General features: G+C 45.6%; 2 protein-coding genes and 1 long non-coding RNA gene across 4 annotated transcripts; 2 read left to right on the top strand and 1 right to left on the bottom strand.

The window, feature by feature from the left end:
* Positions 1-1297: 1297 nt before the first annotated feature.
* On the bottom strand, positions 1298-16829 carry LOC111080460 (neuropeptide SIFamide receptor). Of its 2 annotated transcripts, none has more exons than XM_022376086.2 (6): positions 16628-16829; positions 14227-15252; positions 14075-14141; positions 7795-7894; positions 3487-4125; positions 1298-3424 (listed from the first exon to the last, which is right to left on the bottom strand). In XM_022376086.2, exons 2-6 carry the CDS (start codon positions 15040-15042, stop codon positions 2689-2691), a joined length of 2358 nt encoding a protein of 785 aa, XP_022231778.2. In that variant the 5' UTR covers positions 15043-15252; positions 16628-16829; the 3' UTR covers positions 1298-2688. The 2 variants fall into 2 exon arrangements, with proteins under 2 accessions (XP_022231778.2, XP_022231776.2); XM_022376084.2 differs by having other exon boundaries at positions 16631-16829.
* Positions 7045-7737, top strand: LOC111080462. The gene is made up of 3 exons (XM_022376088.2): positions 7045-7151; positions 7233-7381; positions 7476-7737. The coding sequence occupies exons 1-3, from the start codon at positions 7140-7142 to the stop codon at positions 7615-7617; spliced, it is 303 nt and encodes a 100-aa protein (XP_022231780.2). The 5' UTR covers positions 7045-7139; the 3' UTR covers positions 7618-7737.
* Positions 16830-18894: 2065 nt separating the features above from the next.
* LOC111080459 lies at positions 18895-20895 on the top strand. The gene is made up of 2 exons (XR_002608504.2): positions 18895-19500; positions 20251-20895. It is a non-coding gene; the product is annotated as an uncharacterized LOC111080459 (long non-coding RNA).
* Positions 20896-21209: the final 314 nt, after the last annotated feature.

Here is a 21209-nt window from a genome sequence, read left to right as displayed (position 1 = left end):
TATACATATATGTATCCATAAACACATATATTTAAATATATATTGATATTCTTAATCTTGAACCTGTTAACGCGCAGATTTGGTGTTTCTTTTTTTTGCTATTTTCCATATCGGTATATAACGAACATAATGCACATATAATTTATGGTATGTATGAAGGGTATGAGTATGCTCTACATTTTTTAAAACTTTAAAATCAATTTGGTTTTTTCGATAAATATAAGTACTTTTGCTTTATTCACATTTTCCTTTACTTTCACGTTACGTTCATCTTTTGCGTGGCTGAGTACAAGCGGCTAAGGACATTTCTATTGCGCACCTTCACTTACTTGCAGACGTACGTATAAATATTTGGGGGTTTGCATATAGTTTTGTTGCTCACACAACAAATTTGTTGATAGCTCGCTATATAAATGTAATCTTTAGCTTAATATTTGGTGTTCGCTTCTTTTCTGTGGTTTGGGTTTTGGGGCAGCACTTACTGCTGGTACGAGCACGAGTATATGCTTTGTTAAATCTATATAAATTTTTGTATATTTGTAATATATTATTGATATTCTTCTTTGTAGATCTTGACTTGCATTAAGCGCTGGAGTTTTGTACAGGCCGTAAACATGTTTCATCATCGTGCTTTGTTCGGTTTGGTTTTGTTTTGGGATGGGATGGGATTTGCTTTAAGCTTCCCAAATCAAATGTTTGATAGAGAAGCAACGTTCAAGCGTGACAAAACTCTACAAAACAGCGCCTAATACCATCGAAGTATATAAAGATATATATATAACATACATATGTTTTATACTTGATATATTCTGTATACGGTTACATATAAATATTTTACTTGTTCGTTACTTGACATTTATAAAATTTTGGCTAACAATAAAATTGCATAGTTTATCATTATGTTTAGTTTCATAGTTATACCATTGATTCCTCCGTAGTTACTCGTACTTGTTAAAAGGTTTGTTTGTTTTTTTTTTTTTTTTTTGTTTATTTATACTCGTAGTTTAAAGTTCTTTGGTGTTTGGTGTTTAACGAATTTGAGTTCGATTATTGTTTGCTTCTTGGTTTCTTTGTTAGTTTTGTAGTGATACGTTTAGTGCGAAATCTTTGACTGCTTTGTGCTCCCTCTTGCGGTCGGTCTACCGGCTCCGAAATCAGCCGCGGCCGGCCCCCTCCTAGATCTAATCTAGCGCTATCCCTAATCTACCCCACCCCGCGCCGCCAGTGCCCCAATCTAACATCATCTTCATCTTTATCAGCATTGCAGCATGGTCATCAAGTGCTATGTACTTACTTTGCTGTACTGTATCCACTACCACTGCCCAACGATATCTAAGCTAACGGCCTACCTACTGCTTCCGTTGCCATACTTCTTATCCTTCATCGTTTCTCCGTTCCGTTCCTTCCGTTGTATTGCGTTTACTAACCATTTGCCACTGTGCCACCACCATTTCCGTTTGCTGCTGTGACTCGGTTTGGTTTGGTTTGGTTTTGTGTAAAATTCTAATAAAATTGATTATTGTTGTTTGATAGATACACAGTGTATGCATAGACATACCATACCCATGCATTGCATATGCATATTGCTTATACCAAAATCAATATAAATATATATGTATAAATTGTAAGAATTTCCATACAAAAATTTAGTAGGTACGTTACTTTAGACCTCGGTGTTTTCTCTTTTGTTTTTTTTTTGTTTTTCGTTTTGTTACTTCTATCTTCTCTCAAATATGATACTGGACTTACTTGCCCGTTCCGTTTCACTCTCGCTGTCGTACAAAAAGTTTAGCAAAGCTATTTGAACCCCCATCCCTATTGTAGGTCTTCTCTAATCCGTTCCGTTCCGTCTCTCAACTCTTCTTCGATATAGCAAATGGCGAGTACAAACAATCTTAAAACTGCGTAACGGTACATATATTATAGATATTATATAGCCATAGCCAAGGAGTAGTTTATATCTTGTCTTGTGTTTAGTACCATTGAAACACGTATAAAACATCTATTTCTATGTGTGGGCCTGTCTGTTTGGGAGCATGTCTTTTGTAGAGTGTTTTTTGGTGTTGTGCCTAACTAAGCGATCTCTGATTAGATTACCCACCCACTATCGAATTGGTCCATACCCATACCCATACCCATTCCCTCTTGCCTATTCCTACGTATACACGACGGCGATGACAACAACGATGGCATGACGGATAAGTCTGGCACTTGCCAGCCAAGTTCAGAGCCCAGTCCACCAACAGCACTGCCAACTTCTATCACAGTTCATAAAATCATTATAATAATAGAAGATACCCACCGACCAAGCCATGTCCATGTCCGTCTGTTTGCCTGTCTGTTGGTCTCATTCTGTGCACACTAGTCCCTCCGTTTCAGCGGCATCTCTGGCTGTAATTTAGCAAGGGACAATTTAGCAATAAGTCAGAAATACCAGTATTGGATCGTCATAGCATATCATATCCAAATACATATGCATGTATGCATGTAGCTGCCATAGGAATGAGACAAGTATTTGTGGAAAAATGTCTGTCTAGTTTCTATATATACTCGTGTATGCGTGTATATAATATGTATACGTATGTTCGAGTACGTTCTGTAAGTGGTTTGTAGCTAGTCCTAGTCCATATATTATTATGTGGGATGTGTGTGTTTGGGGGAACGGCAAGGGGGACTGTGGGTAATATCCTACTCGTACAGATCCGCACTGCGGCGCGGAGAAGCGGCGGATGCTGACGAAGATGAAACGTAGCTAAGCTGCGAGTCCGTCTTCTTCAGTATGGACACATGATGAGTGGGTGCGTCGCTGGCTCGATTCAGGGAATCCTGCTTGTGGAGTAGACCACGACGCTGATCGGCAAACGAAATGACCGAATCCTGCTTAACCAGCTGATGGCGTCGCGGCTCTGGTCGCTGATCCACAAACGAGATGACCGAATCCTGCTTAACAAACTTCTGTCGCTTGTCCAGCAGTGATCCCGGCGTGGCATTCGCCATAATTCCGCCAGCGCGTCGTGACTCAATGGAGACGCTGTCTCTGTCCGCCAGCGAGTCGCTCAGACCGAGACCGTGAGCGCGACGCGATTCCATGTAGGAGACAATCGAGTCCTGCTTGGAGAGCGAGATCTTGGAACCGTTGCTATCCTGCTGGCACAACGGGCGCCGGATGCCAGAGGCGTCGCTGCAGGAGCTCTCCTGCTTGATCAGAAACTGTCGGGAGCCGTGCGAGTCCTGCTTCAGCAGCATCTGCTGCGACAGATTGCTGTCCTGCTTCAGCATCATGTTGTGGCGCCGCAACGAGTTGTGCTCGTAGATATAGGAGACGGCGTTGCCCTTGCTGCTGGGACTCTTCCTCGAGCTGTTCTGGTGGTACGACTTGCGTGTGCTGGTGGTGGAGGAGGCAATGGCAACGTTATCGTAGTATCTGCAAGTAAACGGAGGAGCATTAGGAGGGAAACAACAGCTGGGGCCGAGAGAGCAGCCCACCTGAGGCGACCGCAGCAGCTGCGCGACTTGATGATGGCCGCAAATCCTCGCCTGTACTTCTTGTTCACCGAGTAGAGAATGGGATTGATGCAGCTGTTGGAGGAGCCGAGCCACTGGGCCAGCGGCATCACCTTCTTCAGCACCTCGAACTCCTCCTGCGAAATGTCCGAGCCGAACTTGATGCGCGCAAAGATCACGTAGAGTGGCAGCCAGGAGAGCACAAACAGTATGACGACTGCCACCAGCATCTTGATGACCTTGACCTTGCTCTTCTGCTGCATGCGATCCATCTGGGCGTCTTTGGACTCGCCCGGTATCGAGCGCGTGGATACCTTGATCCAGATGAGCACATAGCAGAGCGTTATCAGCGACATGGGCAGCAGATAGCAGGCGACCAGGTTGGCCAGCAGGAAATAGAGATTGCCATCGGTACCGGGCGGCCAGACCTCCTGGCACAGGAACTGGGGCTGTGTGTAGGCCGAGACCAGGGCATCGGAGAACACCTCCTCGGCCGGGACAAGATCGAAGAAGAGCAGCCAGGGTATGGTGGTTACCAGTGCGATTACCCATATGCCGATTATCATGATGCGCGCACGTCGCTTTGTCATCTGCTTCAGCGGCCACCAGATGGCAATGAACCTGCAAGGAGATTGCACACAAAGAATGTTTACCAGCTTCAGCATCAGCTCCAGCTCCAGATGCTGACGGAGCCGTCAAGTATAATGGCAATCATCAAGTTGTCGAGGCGAGGCGAGGCGAGGCAAGGCAAGGCGACGATGACGACACCGTTTCAACAAGGCTTGGCATGCAAATATCTTCCACTGATTAATTTGCACACGCAGGATGCCGCCTGCTACCAGCCATCAGCCGCCAGCCATCAGCCACTGCAGTGGCATCCCTAAGCCTTTTTCTGCTGAGTATTCGCTTTCCAATCTCGTCTATTGAACTCTTACTCTCAGTCGCCACTCACTTTCAGAAATGCCAGCAGGGATGCGGAGTGCCAGTGGCAGTCTATTCTGGTAGGGGTGTCATTTTTTATTTTGCTTGCCATAATGAATTGTAATTTGAATAAGAGCTGTGAGGCTGACGCACAGTGCAGAGGAAGAGGACAAGGGACAAGGCTCGCCGCTGACATGGCATGGAACGGGAACGAGTTGGTTCAGCATTTTTCATTTAGCTTAGTGCAGTCCGCTCATTGTGTGGCGCCCGTTCAATAGTCATAGACAAGACTTGCTTTAGTCTAGTCTGAGTCTGAGTCTGGGTGCCCTGACCAAACCATGTAATTATGGGGCATCCATGCCCATCCTTATCCCCACCTCATGCCGTGCATTGTGCTCGTATTTTGGTGTTAGGTCGTCGCCTGGGCCCCCGTCTGTCCGCCAAAACATTTGGCAGATAACACAACGGTAATTCCATTATTGGACCGCCACTACTCCCCTCCACCCACTTGGAATCTGGTTCTCTTGTTGTGCACTAAAAATAGACAACGAAATAAAGTACTGAACTGACTATCCTCTGTGGCTGGGGGCAGAGTAAGTGGGCTGGGCGACGGCACAGACAAAGCTCTGCGCAACAGAAGCCAATATCAAATTGTCATAACGTTTATTTATTGGAGGCAACCAATTGCATTAGCATAATTTGTCCATGCCATAAATCAGACGTGAGTCTAATTGAGATCGTCGGGGTACGCAATGCACACAGAGAAAAATTAACTAGGGATTTTGAATTTCATTTATGTTGGTAATGAATCATATTGGAGGGATTCATTGATTCAATTGAAATGGATTACAAATAGAGGAAAGAAAATTGAAAAAGAGGGCTACGCAGCTAAATTATAAGACCGAAGACTTTAAATATATCAATGTCATTGATTTAAATTCTTCTTTAAATATTCCCATTTACTTCGGCTAATTTTCAGTATTAAAACTTACTTCTAGCAGTTTAAAGGAGACATTCCTCCATGGAGTTGATAAAACGATAACAACAATCATGCTAATTTGTCCTCCATTCATTTCGCTGAGTGCAATATTTGCAAATCTCTGCGGGATTACCATGTGATGAAAGATGCGGTGACGTTGTCTGAATTATGATACCAATTTCTTGGATTTTAATACCCCGCAGTGCCCTGCGGTTCATGGGACTGTGGGGTACTTTCCCTTAGCTAAAAGTAGAAGTAATTTGCATATTCATATGCGGAGCTTACGAGCAGCTACAAATTTAATAATTGGCTACATGCTTCCATCTCTGGCCATGCCCTGCGTAGTTTTACTACGGGTATCCTGGCTCTGGCTCATACGCACTCCCTGAAATTTCCAACGACTCACACAGGACACACGCACGGACCAAGACCCGCATTGTCACTGTCACTGCCATAAAGCCACAACTATGAGTATTTTTATATACGAATACGAATGGCTATGATATATGGCTTTTGTGAATAAATACAAGCATACGGAATGTACGTGGATGATGGGGCAGATCCTTATGCGCTCTCTGGAAACTAACGACCCTAATTAAATGGCATTGGCATAAGTATAAGCGAGTGATAAGCCAAGTCAGGGCAGTCCTACTTCCCATTCCCAAGAGGCCCGTATATAGTAGTGGGTGCGTATCCGCATCAATGGGGAATTATGGGGAAACACTGAGCACTTAAGTCCGTGGCTAAGACAGCTGAGAGGAGATTTAAGTTTCTTGTTACAGATAATAAATCTTAAATTTCGATTCAGTTTACGAGTGCTCGTAAAAATACAAAGCAGCGGATGGACACAGAAAACAACAGGATGCGGGTCGGACAGCCGCCACAGAGGAGTCGAAACGGACTTCACTTCGCATGGCCTGTTCTGGGGGGCCTGACCAAATGATCGAATGATGTACTGTTGTGGTCGTCGTTGGTGGACAAAAACATAAGCACAAAAAGAATAGAAAATGAAGCTAAAGCTGAAGCTGAAGCAGAGGGGCAATGTAGCAAGCGCCCTTTGCTGCGCTGCCCCAGGGCTTTTGCTCTGATTCCGATTCTGGTTGATGCGGTCGTTGGAAATTGATATAAATGAAAGTGCACATAAACTGACGGCCACTTGGCGTCTCTTATTGTCCTTGGGGTTATGACTAGCACACGTCAAAACGTTTTAGTATCACTTGATAAATCAGCTGGCCGCGACATCTCTGACTTTATGGGCATAAAGAAATCTCCGTCGAGAAATGTCGCAATGGCAGGAAGCCCAGGGCTGACACTTCGATTCCTGGCGGCATCTCATCAAAAGAATCATTAGAGCAGTTCAACAAGGCGAACCGAAAACAACATTCTAAGGCGTTCTCGTAACAAACAAAAAAAATGAATTTGATTATCGCAGCGCCTAATACGGACAAGGCAAACTATGATGAACTTGATCTTGAGACGAACGAGCGACCCACAGACTGCCTGTACTCCACTGTCTGGCTGTCTGTCTGTCTGTCTGTCTGTCTGGCTGCCTGACCAGTTTTCCCCAGGTGCAGCATTGCTGCTTGCATTGAGCGACTCACTTTCGGATCGGGCTGGTGTTCCTATAAAAGCTGCGCTCCGTGTTGCACTTGTCACCAGTTGCAACTAGCAAATCATTAGCCCAGCGTTCAATTTATCTCCTACACATCCCCAGCCAACAAAACAGCCAACCAAAATGTTCAAAGTTGTGAGTATCTGACGGATCTACTGCTACTGCTACTGCTGCTGCTACAGCTAATCTGTGAACTTTGAACCCCGCTTCGAACAGCTGTTTGTCCTCGCCGCCCTCTCCGCCGCCCAGGTCTACGCCTATCCCGGCTTGGTTGCCGTGCAGCCCGTTGTGGCGCACCCCGTGGTGGCGCATCCCGCTGTGGTGCACTCTCCCATCATCCATCATGGGGCCCACTCGGTGCACTCGTAAGTTGAACAGGACGCAATTAATTTTCAATCTGCTTATCGCCCTAACTGCTGACTGCCACTGGCACATCCACTCTCACCCTCTCTCCAACAGACACGTCGTGCACCATCCGGCCCCCGTGAAGGTCGTCACCCCGATTGTCGCTAAGCCTGTGGTGGCTGTGCATGCCGTCAGGCCGCTGGTGCCCCTAGTGCCCGTGCACCATGCTGCCCCAGCTCTGGTCGTGCATCATTAACTGCAGCAACTGCCCCTGACCCCCAGCCCTTGCCCCATCCCGTCCCACTCCCATCCAATGCCTGACCCCAACCCAACAACACCCAAGATTATCCCCCAATAAAAGTTCATAGCCAAGTAATTGAGGAGAGTGTTTTCAACTTTTCAACGCTGCCTCAACGTTTCACGTTGCACTTACCTGTCGAGGGACACGGCAATTAAACTGTAAACCGATGCCGCCACCGAGACACCCTGTATGTAGGGCACAAACTTGCACATCAGCCAGCCGAGCATCCAGGCTGAAAAATATGGTTAAAAGAGAAAAGAAAAGAAAAGAAAAGAGAAAATCAGAGTAGAGAAGGTAGAGAGCGGGTAAATATTGGCCATAAACAGTGTACAAATTATGCTGAGTAACTTTCGGTCACATCGTCCTGTGCTGTCCTGTCCTGGTCTGTCCTGTCCTGTCCTGCCCTGCCCTGTGCATTATTGTCCTAGTCGTTGTCCTGGTTGTCCTATCTCTTGTCTTATGCTCATGGTCTTGGTTAACGTTCAATGCTTCTTGCCATCTCAAGCCGCCCACGTCGCCGCCGTTGTTTGCTGACTGAGATTTATGTGCTGCATATCATTCATAATTTGGTGACAAGTCTCAGATTGCGCCAGGCCAGAGGCAGAGGCGGAGGCAGGCGGAGCAATGACGTGGAACGGGACTATTGTTTGCCTAGCCGCATTGAGGACCACAATCAGTTCAAGAGCCAGTACCAGGACCAGGTCCACGACTAGACCGCACTTGTCTAAGTTAATTTGTATTCCTTTTATTCTATTTGATGAAAGGCACGAGACTGATGCTCCAGCCCCCTACGTACGCGTTCTCGTGACAAGGACTCCAGCATAGCAATCGCATAGTTGTGCGTTATGAATTTTATGCTAAAAGGAATAACTCACTCAGACACAAAAGGTTATAAAACACACATGGCCGGGGGCATGATAGGGCACGGTACCCAGCCCCCAGCACCAGGACTAGTACGCTGGCAGGACCAGGACCTGTGGCAAACTTTTGTCAAGGTTGATGACAGTCGAACAGCACTCCGAGCATGACAGATCGAATGGCAATTAACCAACAACAGCCCACACATCATTAGCACGAGGCAAACTGTCAGGACTCCCCTGCTATGCTCCGCACCGCGGGAGCATTGAACGCTCGCCGCAGGAGACGGCTCCACAACCTTAGTGCCGTCGGTGGCTGCTTTTGGGGCTTCTAATTTCCTGTCTCGTTCGCCTGTCTTATCTCGGTTTGTTGTCGCTTTTTATTATGCATACGCACCGTACGCCCGCCCACGCTCACAGCAGCCCAATAAAAGCCAAATTTAATATGATTTGGCACATAAAAATATAAATATTATTTCGCTTTGTGGCTGTGAACTTCTGTGCATTGGCTTGAGAGTCGAATGGACAGGTTCTGGGCAGGATCATGTGTATATGTGTTTGCGTGTGTGCAGGACATAAAAATCGGACACAGACGGACGGACTGACAAACAATCAACCGAATGTACACATGACCGTTCCATACGTACATCCACGAGGAGAGACAGCAGCTCAAATGGGTTTCTTTTCGAGTTTATTCTTTTTTTTTGCATTCGATTGGAAATTGCTTGCGTTGAACAAAATGGGAAACCTCTCCTGTTGCAAGTGCAACAGACTGAAACCGAAGCTATTAATACGACTGGATTTTGGGCTACTTATTTGATATTATGCTGATAAGGGTAAACTTTGATATATGGCTGTCTGCCTTGCCAAACTTTTTTGTCTATTAAACCGACAGCAGAAAGTTGTTTAAACAAGAGTTTAACTTCAAATTAAAATTCTGTTCGGAAATGCTTCATCATATTCAATCATGTGAATGGCTAAACACATCTCATACTTTTCCAAATTTTCATTTTCAATAGATTTAATCTTTATTCGCTTCGCTTTTTACCAACAAAAATAGAAATGACATCCCATGGCGTTTGCCATTTAATTAAAAAATGCAGACGTGCCTTGGTTGGTGTTTTTTGGATTAAAGTTTTCAATAGAACTATCAACTAAGTATACGAGCAAACTAAAGCCATATTCAAATTATTCAGAACTCACAAGAGTCAACTGACTTTTTTAATCACAAGTAAACACAGAGGGGGGACGAACAAACTCAACAATTGTTTGCTATGTACATATGTAGATATTTATGTATGTGTGTATATAACTAAAGGATATACAAAATTTCGCTTTAATTTGGCTGCAAACTTCATGGAATTTTTTCAGGAAAATGTATCAAAATATTCAGCATATTTTTGAACATAAAAGCTGCTACTAAAAGCAGTTTAGTATTAAACAAACTTTTACGTTTTCCCTCTTCTCCATTAATTTGTTGTGTAAACATCAGAAATAACTCAAATCGAATCGCGTGATGGTCAGACCCTGCAAACTCTCTGGGCCCTAATCAATTTTTCGCCTGAAGTGAGACCAAATATTCGGACTTTGAAGGATATACGTACACAGACAGCTTGGCTTCTTAAGTCGTAAGTCGCGGTACGTACTGTCAAGGTAAGAGAAATGAGTGGCTGGGCTGAGTGTGTTTGACAGACGGGACAACATATGGCTAACAGACTCAGCAGCAGCAGCGGCGTCTCAATTTGTAAGCATAAGCTGTGCTCAATATTGATCAACTCAACTACAGGAGATAATACCAATCGATATTTGAGCTTATCAGCAGCCTTCAATTGTGCTGCGGTGGCTGTGAGTGGTGGGGGGTCGAGCTTGGCCCTGGAAAATGTCAAGCGTGCTCTGCCTAAGCCTTTAAGTTTTTTTTTTGTCCCTTTACTGAAAAACTTTTCTTTGTCGTTACGCATAGGCAAAGTGGATTGGATTTTTCTTTGCATTGTGAACCTTTGCCTCCGTTTGCTTCAGGGGCTACTATTTTGTTCTTTCATTGTGGTTACCACAGTAAGGTCATAAAGTTAATGAAATAATCAGGCGTAACAAATCCGCCAACGGGTCAGGGGGCTTGCGACTCCGGGTCCGGGTCTGATTCTGGGTCTGGGTCTGGGCTGGGGAGTTCGATTGATATGGGCGTGGAATGGCCATGGAAATGGCATAACACTTCAGACAAATGCGTTATTGTTATGATTATCACTTAAGCGTCACGTCCGGCGGCGACTCCTGTAACTACACGATGGCAAATTGAATACCGCAGGAATGGCGCCAGCCTGCGCCCGACTAGAGAGCGAAGAATGGTGAGTGGAGGTGTGTTCAGGGTATGAGAGGCTGCCACTTGCGTTTGCCATCGGCACGTAGCGACTAAATTAAAATACAATCAGGCGGCACAAAGTGCTGAAAAATGACTTCATCAGCAGCGTCTTTCGTTATGCATATCACCGCAGCCGCCGACGCGTCCGTCCGGCACAAATCACGCTGCCAATTTAATGAACAAACTGGCAAGGAAACGTGACTTAAAAAATAGGAGAACGTGATGCGGATCCACGCAGGGCTTAATGACAACGATTTCGCATTGATAAGATGGCACAACAATGGCCATAAAGCCCCATTTAGGACAGCGGTGCGAATGCAAGTATATCCTTCGTCTCAAGGCGGCAGAGCGTGCGCGGATAGGAAATCAATTCATTTCGCATTTTATTGGATTTCGAAGCACACATAAATAAGGGCCACCATCGCCACACCACACATCCCAACTCGACCCAACCGAACCGAAGCAACCCCAAGCCCACAACCCTCAAAGAGTACAGGCCCAACCCCAACCCCAACACCGTGCAGGTACCAACAAGCACACACACACACACACTGATACACACTCGGGGTGTGTGTGTGTGTGTGAGTGTGGATAACCCTGACTATCAGGTTTGCCAAGCGAAATATTTAGGTCAATTCATCCAGCCGCAAAGAGCCTTGAATGCAAACAACCTTCCACTGCAGTTCTGAGGCTTGAAGGTGTGCTTAGATAATGGCTCTGCCTGCGGCGATGGCCACCGTTCGCGTCGCCGTCGGCATCGGCTTTGACGGCTGCATTTTGATTTCATATAATTCACTTTGATGGTAAGGTAGGGGATGGTATGGGAATGGGAATGGCGACCATCCTAGCCCCGCGGTGCGGTGTGTCGGGGACTGCAACGTGAAAACATCAGACAGCAACGTGCAATGTTCGATGTGCAAATATGCCAAACATCCAAAGCACTCCAAGCACCTACAGAACTTCCAACTTCCACACAATGCCCTTTTTCTGCCGCAGCTTTTGAACTCGCCTTCGATGTAAACGTCTTTCAGCAGCTTGTCGAGAGCGAATTGGAATGTTTTGGGTAGCACGGCCCACCCCTACCCAACACTGTGAGCGCCCAAAAAAAAAACAAAAAAAAACAAAAAAAAAATATCCTCCATAGACGCCTACATACCCCCAAAAGTCAGCCCACACAAGTCGAAATGCCAGCACAAGGGCTGCAATTTGTGTTTGCTGTTGTGACTGCTGCTTTTGCTTAGGCCCCAGCAGCTGGGCCCAAGTCAGGCCATAACGGAGAGGCGAGGCGAGGCGCCACCCACAGTGACCCACTAAGAGCGTTCGGCCCCCTGGCAGCGCCAGCCCTGCGCCTAGCTTGAATTTGTGAAATTAGGTCAGTTTTGTGTCGATGATCCTTTGGGCCCCACCAAAAAGCAGCAACAACCAGCCATGCACACACACACAAACACACAAAAGCCGAGTGCGAGTACATAGAGAGTGAGAGAGCCCGAGAAACAGAAGAGAGAGTGCGCAGTGGCACACACACACACACACACAGACAGACACACACAATGCAGGCTGAGGAAAACTCATTCACTTTTTCCTGCCTCACGCTTTATTCGTTTTCCCTGGCGCTCGCATTCGGCCGACTTCGTTTACTACGCCCCCACTCTCACCGACCCACTTGTTGGGCGGGGGAGAACGAGAGCCGAGTGCAATGCCGTTTCTTAGAGTTTAGGTATAGCAACAAGAGAATCCTCACAGCCCACAGTCCACCCTCAGCACAGCCCAGCAAAGCCCAGCACAGCCCCGCCTTGGTGGGGCAAGAGCCACTACTTAATTGGCAACACTTGGGGGCAAGCCGTGAGCCTACTGTTGGCCCAGCCATCGGCTCCAATAGAAGATGGAACTGCGGCCCTTGGTCTGGTTTGTGTTCCTTGGCTGCCCTGACATGGCGTGCATTACAATCGGAATTTGATTTCTCAAGGATTTCGATCATTTTTCCATGTCGACGGCGATTTGCATAGACATGCCCGTACTCATACTCCTACTCTGGGTACCTGCTCGAACGGCTCCACGACAATCAATTTAGAAGACAGCTTACCGTCCGAGTCTAAGGGGTAAACAGGAGCAGAGTACAGAGTACTTCGCAGAAGACAGTTGTAACAGAGGGTGTAAGCTCCGACAGAGATGGATAGATAGGCATGTCAGGTGAAATTTATTTAAATTAAAGCATACAATTATGCGCAACCTCGTTTATTGGGTCGTTTGTGGGTCGTCGTGCCTTAGCTGGGATTTCGAATTGGCCTTTAATTAAATATACACTTGTACCTTGGACAAATTGCAAATTGTCAGTTCCACGAAGGACTATGGATTGGGACAGAATGGGGAGTGGTGTGGTGTGCTGTGCTGTGGTGGCCTAACACCCGGAAAATTAATTTAATTGAGTGCCACCAGTCCGGGCAGGGATTTCTCTGATGTCACAGATTCATTTGCATTTGCTTAAAAGATTTCAAACAGGTTTGGCAGACGAAATACTGAATAAATTATCGGGCAGGATTTAATTTGCGTAAAAAGTTGCAATTTCTGTCGCGAGCAATTTACTAAATACACTCTTATATAGTTTAATTTTAACTTTGCCTTAACTACGAGTATTTCAATATTATCTGCATTCAATGGCTGTTTTGAAATTACAGAGTGCAAAGAGTTAGGCGACATAAATACTCGTATAATGTTCAGTTTCCAATTAAAAGGGGCAACGAAAGCCAAATGTGTCTGCCAAGAGTACATAAATTCCGATATAAACATACATAAATGGTAATTACTGCAACGCTTCTCGCAACACGCTAGGCACCGCTGCTGCAGGAAATCGAAATCGAGCTTAATTTCCTCAAGCATTTATGCCGGACATTAGCTCTAATGACATGTCCATTACATTTGCTTTTTTGCTCGTACTCTGTGGCTGTAGCGGAAACATTACGCATACGCCACGTGAACACGCAGCTTGTTGGGGAGGGGCTGCTAACAAATTTCAGCCGTGTCATTTGGGGGAAGCTTTATCTAAGCGGCGATTAATTGCAAGCCATAAATTCAGCTAATATGCAGAACCAAAACAGAAAAAAAAAGAACAGACGGAAACACACATCATCCTACGCGGCGTTAATGTGGCCCCCAGCGGCGAATAAATCTCACAGCCTTACGGAATTAAGCAGATACTTACGCACAAAGATGTTGCCAATCAGAGTGGCTGGCAGGCAAAAGACAATAACAAGGATGTCCGCAATGGCCTGGAATCGGGGAATGGTATGGAATGGAATGGAAATTTAAGTTCAAATTAATGGGGTTCATTCGTAAGATTTAGGGGCCACATACCAGATTCACAATGAAGTAGTTTGTCACCGTCCGCATGCGAGGCGCCCGCAAGACGACGGCAATCACGAAGCTATTGCCAATGAGACCCACCAGGAACACCACGATATAAGCCACGATATAGACAATGGACATGGCCAGTGAATGGCGGTAGAGCGGATCGAAGCCAAAGTCCACGTTTCCATCGAACTGCTCCCAGCGCATGGAACTGTCGTTGTAGGATTTGGTGGCCGCTACTGCCGCGATCAGGCTGGTGGTCGCCGGCGACATGTTCAGCAAGTTGGCATAATAGGTGGATGAGGTGGCCGCCACTGATGCGGTTGTTGTCGTGGTGGCTGCAATCGTGGCTATCAAGGAGCTGGCGGCGGGCGCAACAGTCGCCGTGGCCGTGGTCAAAACGGTTCCCAAAAGAGTGTCCATAATGGCACCGTTACTCAATTTAATGGTACTTGATCCGCTCGAGAAGCTGCTGTGGCTGTCCACTGAGTTGCCATTTCTATTGTCGCTGGCATTCCCATTCCCAATGCTGGGGCCGATGCTGCTGCTATTGCTGGTGCTCAGCAAATCGTTGAAATTCAAGAGGTTCTGCAAATCGACGAAATTATGCGTGAAATTATTATAGTCCCCAGCGAGGGCGGCTTCCTCGATTGTTTCGCTATGCTCCATCATGGGCCAGGGCCTGCCAGGCGCTGAGGGTGCTGCTGTGGCTGTGGCTGTGGATGCCGCCGCCGTTATGCTAGTGGCTGTCGTCGGAGTCGGAGTGTCGCCACTTGTATGGCTTTTATGCTTGCGCTTGCGAATCCTCCCGTTCACTGCCATCTCCAGGCCAGGCCGTCTTGGATAAACTAGCTGGCACTTTAAGTGGCGCCTCGACCGTCGCTGGTAGTCTCTATTTTATTTGTATTTATGTTAAGTGGTTTCTTTTGATTTAGAAAAAGTCTATAAAAATGGCATCGTCACTTGGCATTTTATTGGCGTTGAAAAACATTCCATTCCATTCAGTTGTAGGATATGCAGGATATTTCGTGGCTTTACAGATTAAACAACAACATTTAATTAACATACGAGTATTACGTACATATATTTGCAGCTGTGCACCATTGCAAAGTAATCATGCCACAGTGTTTAAACTCATGTGTGTGTGTGGTGTTTGTGCCTTTTGTAGTTGTCGCTGTCGTTGCACAACAAATGCAATTTTCACCACTCGCGGCCCCCCAAGGTTGAAAACCATTTGCTGGCAGCACCTACAACAGTTTGTTGCTGTTTGGGATGCGAAGCGAATTGGTCGGTGGGTCGGTCTGGTCTGGTTTGGTCTGGTCTGTGGGTCGTTCGTCAGCTGGTTGACGTTGCCTTGGATGGCATTACGAAAAAGTCGGCGGCTCAAGGCCTCGTGTGCATATTTCAGATAAGGCCAAATGTTGGGGGTTTGGATAAATGGTTGGAGTGGTAGCATTGAACGCGGGGAGGTGCAGCCGAGAGGCTGGGCTCAGGGACATGGCCATATACCATCTCCAACACATGCGCGTGGTTAATTAATTTTAATGCCATTTCTCTTATTGTTCCCTGTTCTTGTTCTTATTGTTGTTGTCGCTCTGCTCTGCTCTGTTCTGCTCTACTCTGTTTTTGGGTAAAATTGAAAAATAAAAGAGAGAAGGCGAGCATGCACTTTGACCTCAAAAAAGCCGAACAAACATCGACAAAACGAGCCGTCGAGTAACTCAATGGCACCATATAAAAATTCCATTAAACACAACTGCCAAGCGCAGGAGGCACTTCGATTGAGTGCCAAAAAATTGCCAGTAAGCATTGAAACAATTGCCACAAAGCCACTGGTGCTGGTAGAAAGGCAAGGAATTCTTTTGTTGCCTTTCGCCCATGGGGGAGTGCTGTTATCCACGGGAGTCACCAGACAAGCTGGCGACTAAAGACCCCTTAGCACACAATTCAAACTGTCCACGGCCCCGTTCTCAGCTGGTGTCCTATTCCTATTTCTATTCCGCTGCCGATCCCATTCATTTTGAATTCGGCCGTTGATTCTGGCTGCGACACTGAGATAGAGAGCGTGAAAGTGCTTCAAACCTAATTGTGCTTACATGCCTCGTGGTCGGGGTCTACGCGTGGAGTAAGCAGCAAACTGATGATACTGATGGTCCAGGCCCAAGGGCCCAATGGGGCGTATGACCAAGTGTCAACAGCACGACTAATTAAAATGTCAGTGCTAAAAACTGCACACAGAGCAGAAAAAGCAGAGCGAGTGCAGCATAATGATGCTAAGAAAAGTTTACAACTCCCACACTGATGGGACAGCGACACCTCCGCACAGTGCCCACACGCCCACAAAAAAGCAAACAGAAACAGAAAATGGTAAAACGGTTCAACGAAAAAAACATTGAAAGGTTAACACTACGCGTGGTCGGTTCGGTTGGTTCCGTGTTGCGTTCCATGGACGGCCATGTGCTGGTCGCCGTGCCGATTGATGTTGTGTTGTCTGCCCTTCGGCGACCGCGATGTTAACGGATTCGCGTCTGAATGAGGACTGCGGCCAATGCTGCACGGGCAGCTCGCTTTTCAGGCTATCTGGCTTCACGACAGACATGGACACAGACACGCTCGGAGCACGATAGTGGGAGCCGACGACGACGATGGCCCGACGACGACTGAATGTAGGTCCCTGTTGCCAAACCGCACCCGCCGCCAGTTACCGTTACCCTCCACAGCAGCGTCGAGCTCGATTCGGGAGAGTGGGGCTACGGCCCCTCCACCCCACATCGCATCGCATCGCTCATTCGCCCAATCGTCCTTGTCGCCTATGTACTCGAGCACATACACCCGAACACTCCGTGAGCGGCGCAGCAACACCAACGTCCCCCAAATGCAATGACAGAGCCTCTCCTATATGTTTATGCTTTTTCCCGTCCTTTTCGGAGCTTCGCACAGGCTTAGCATATAACTTTGTAGGCTTAAAGCTGAAGGACCACATTTGGCAACATGCAAGGTTAAATGGCGAAATGTCAGGGAGACCGAGTGGGAAGCTGCGGTGGGCGTAAGGCTGCTTCCCGTCCAAAAACACTTTCACAATCAGCCTTTACCCGTACCCGAACCCAAGCCCAGACCCAGGCCCATGCTCATTTCGGGCCAAGATGAAAGGAAAACATGTTGATGCTTTGGATGCCTTTTCATAAATACGTTTATTATGCCATTTGACTTTTTCCCCCCGCTGTTGCCTATTGTATTTCGTGTCGCCCTGTGTCGCTCTGGGGGCACAGGAAACAAAACAGAGAGCAACAAGAGGTCTCCCCCAATTGCTTTTCATGTCTCTCAGCGCAGACATACACGCGCGGGCACACGGCGTATACGCAATTTCCGTGCTGCCTCCATTATGCTGCTGTTCCTTTTGTGTTACGGTGGCTGTTGTTACTGCCAATTGCTGGCATCAGGCTTTCGCCTTTTCGTTACACTTTGCTGTTTGTGCTTGTGCTTTTCCTTCCTACCAATGCAACAAAGTTTTATTGCTGCGCTTCCTTCACAGGAGAATAGAGCACTTTCCGCAAAACGGAAATTCTGGCTTTTCTGCGTAACTGTGGGGAGGGAGGGTAGTAGGTGGGGGGCACTAAGCGGGTATGGTAATTAAATCTATGTCCAGCCAAACAATAATCAAAACTTTTGTTCTTCCCATTGCTTTGCATACCCTTTGTTTGAAGTTTAATGACAGTTTTCAAGTTTTACAGTTCAACTCGTTAGCATAGCATTTATTTGGAGCGCGCTTGCAGCTGAGCGCTCTTCACTATTTACCCAATGCTGTTGCTCAAGGATATGCGCCAACTCAAACCCGAACCCGAACTCGAACTCGATCCCGTGCCCAGCCCACCCCGATACAGTCGATTCAGCACAGGATGCGCGTGCGTTTTGCAACAGCTGTCTTTCCTGCTCCGCGAACAGCCAAAGGTTCAAAAACCTTGTGTTTGGTTCAACTCTCACAAACAGTTGGACGTTTGCCAGCGTACACTGAGCCGATTCGGTGGTGGGTTTTTGGGATTAGAAAACTACACAATGGAAAATTTAGCAGGGGATGTAATCCTCCTTACAAACTGCCTGCGAATGCAGGTAAACGATTTTCAAACTGCAGCTGCCCAGCTGCTAACGTAATTTGTATTTGAAATATGTACAAATATAACTGCAAAAGTAATTGGGTAGAATAGTTTATTTAAAAAGGTTTTATAATGCTCAAACATTCCACCTTTATGTTAGAGTTTACCGATATGTTGCAACTGCTCTATACATCTTCCGCAATTTTGATATGCCATTTATTAATTAATTCATTTATTAAATTATTTATCCCGCATACAGGCAAATGTAACAAATACACGATATCTACATACTTCCATACAACACTACATATGTATGACATTTTTCTGTACATTCTACATCGTACAGATATTTATACAGTGGCGCCCCTTCCACAACATTGGTATTTTATATTATACAGATATTTATATCGCACAGGCTATATAAGATCTGATTTAAAAAGTTTTTATGTCCTTATATATTTGACTAATCAAATTTAATTATTTATTTTGAAGCATTAAAATATTCGATACTGCGAAAAATACAACTCTGGCAGCTGTCAAAGTTAGAAATACAACTCTGACTGCGCCCAGAGGAAGCTGGTTGTCTCGCTCTAAACATTCGATGTGCGAAAGTGAGAACAAGTCACGTAGACAGAGACAGCAGCCTTCACGAATTTTCCATGATACAGCGCGCTTGGGTTGGCATGTATAAATAGAACTGGCCGAACCAGACATTGCCACTCGCAAAAAAAAAGTGTTCAAGTGTAGTCGCAGTGTCTCTGAATAAAAATTTAAAAATTTGTACAAAAGTATTCACTATTTCTGGCTAGCATATAGTAATCATCATCAAAAATGGAAAAGTGTGGAAAACGTGTCGTAACAGCGAAGCAAAAGCCATATGCCAGCATGGCGAAAACGCCAACGTAGTCTTGCTCGATGTGGGCACAATATTTGCTCACAAATTGAAACAAAGAAACACGCTGGAAAAGTGTATTAGTCATCGATTTGACCGTCAGCTTCGGGGAATTTCACAATGCGGAAGCAGCTGGAAAGGCGCAGTTTCTCGTGTTTGGCTAGAAAGTAACTCTCTAGGCAGGATGAGAAAATATCCAGGAGGTTCAGGAAACTCGAAACTGACACAGACGGGTGCAATGGCGGCAGCCCAGACCTGCAGTGTACGTGGATTTGATAAATTGGGATAGGAAGCCAGGTATAAACAGCAGAAAATCAAGAGTGACATCTTTCAATGCACCTTGTATTTCGTAAGCAAAAATGTAGTTTTAAGAACTAGATAATTGTCGAAAGACGATCTGCAGGAAAAACTTTTTCTAACGTTGGCCCATGCTCTATTTCGTCAGCACACATATGTCGTGGCGTTTTCTAAAACCAAGTTATGTAAAAGTCGGACTATTTCAGTCCATTGCGTAATCTGGAATTGTTCCAGAACAATTCCAGGCGTCTCGAATCTCGTCGAAATTTCTCGATTTTTCATTTCAACCCCCCCGAACAGATGCCACCACCTGGCCTGCTCTAAAATTAGCCTTTTTGTACCCCCTCTTTTCCCTTACATGTTACATGTATATTCATCTCGCTCCCACTTGTGGGATACTCATATCAATACTGCATTCAGTTGTACACATACTGACGTCAACAGCAGAGCAGCTGCAAAAAGTACTGGGGTGGAACTTGGTACTTTCTTTTCATGTAACCATGTACATACAAATGTACGATTACATATTTATGTATGTATTTTCCCACATGTTGGGTGTAGGGAAAATTTCATCGCTTTACGTTTCTTCATCCCCGTTTCTGTCGCTTCTATTGGCATCTTACCTACGTATAAGTTTCGTAGTCGTTATAACATTTACATAGCTGATAATCTTATTTGTAATAATGCTTAATGCAACTCTGACACACAACTTAACCAAGCAATATGTATTTCTTTCTCTAAACATTATAGTTGGGCGTTGAAAGTTGATACGCAAACGCGTAGGCGATCGATCCAAGTAAAACTCTGTACCCTTCGCGAACCCTAGGCAGATGAAGTGCTGAAAATGCACTTCGGCCGATGTACGCGTTTGGCGAATGTTTTGGCTGCGGCCCTGACTCGGCCTCAGTGTTGGTTGTCGGGGGCCGCAGTCTAACAGGGTGCGTCGTTTCTATCTGATTGATTGTGCGGATTGTGTTATAGGAACACCGGTGTATCGACTTCTCTGCTCTACTAAGGGTGAACAATACAATGGGCCTTCTGTTGCTTACCTACCATCGAACAAATACCAATGCCGGGCAGATATACGTATAACTCGGTTCTGACATCGATCGATTGAATCTGCTCACACGTCGTCTTTGGAGTAGCAATTCAACCAACAAGTCGAAAACATTGGCAGTTGGTTGCAAGCAATCTTTTCTGTGGCTATACACTTTGTAGTGAACTCAAAGCGGAAACAGTTCCACAACAACAACGTGTTAAGTTCTTAATTATTTGAAATTGTTTAACATTTTTTTTGTTTTTGTACACTCTACGACTTTATAATTACTTATACTGATGTAAAATTACTTGTCGAAACAAAACAAAGAATAAGAAAATGGAAATGGAAAAAATGCATAAAAAAGAGCTCATCTATATCTATGGAAAAGAAGCAACAAAAAAGTGAATAAAATTCAAAAATTCCAAAAATAAATCTCGAAACATTGCTCGTCATATTTTTTTATTTCAAGCTTCAATTCAATTTCAGTTAGATCATCCAACCTTTTTACAAAGCGTTGCAGCAGTTAGCTCATCGAGGAAGGGTTGGATCTCAGTATCCCAAAAAGATTTCGATTCATATACGATAAACCCAAACCCAAAACCTGAATTCTCTGTCCATGCGATTCTACACGAAGAAGCGCCAGTGATCAATCACAATTAAATATTTAAAA

This window comes from Drosophila obscura, unplaced genomic scaffold (genome assembly GCF_018151105.1).
Source record: "Drosophila obscura isolate BZ-5 IFL unplaced genomic scaffold, ASM1815110v1 contig_150, whole genome shotgun sequence".
Classification (NCBI taxonomy): Eukaryota; Metazoa; Arthropoda; class Insecta; order Diptera; family Drosophilidae; genus Drosophila; species Drosophila obscura.
Note: the sequence above shows the minus strand (reverse complement) of the source record. Positions and strands in the feature narration are given on the sequence as shown.

Coding starts and splice junctions, on each gene's coding strand:
- LOC111080462 (XM_022376088.2), top strand. Junction 7,382..7,475: donor GGGGCCCACTCGGTGCACTC/GTAAGTTGAACA, acceptor TCTCTCCAACAG/ACACGTCGTGCACCATCCGG.
- LOC111080460 (XM_022376086.2), bottom strand. CDS start 15,042: ATGGCAGTGAACGGGAGGATTCGCAAGCGCAAGCATAAAAGCCATACA. Junction 14,142..14,226: donor ACTACTTCATTGTGAATCTG/GTATGTGGCCCC, acceptor CCCCGATTCCAG/GCCATTGCGGACATCCTTGT. Junction 3,425..3,486: donor AGCTGCTGCGGTCGCCTCAG/GTGGGCTGCTCT, acceptor GTTTACTTGCAG/ATACTACGATAACGTTGCCA.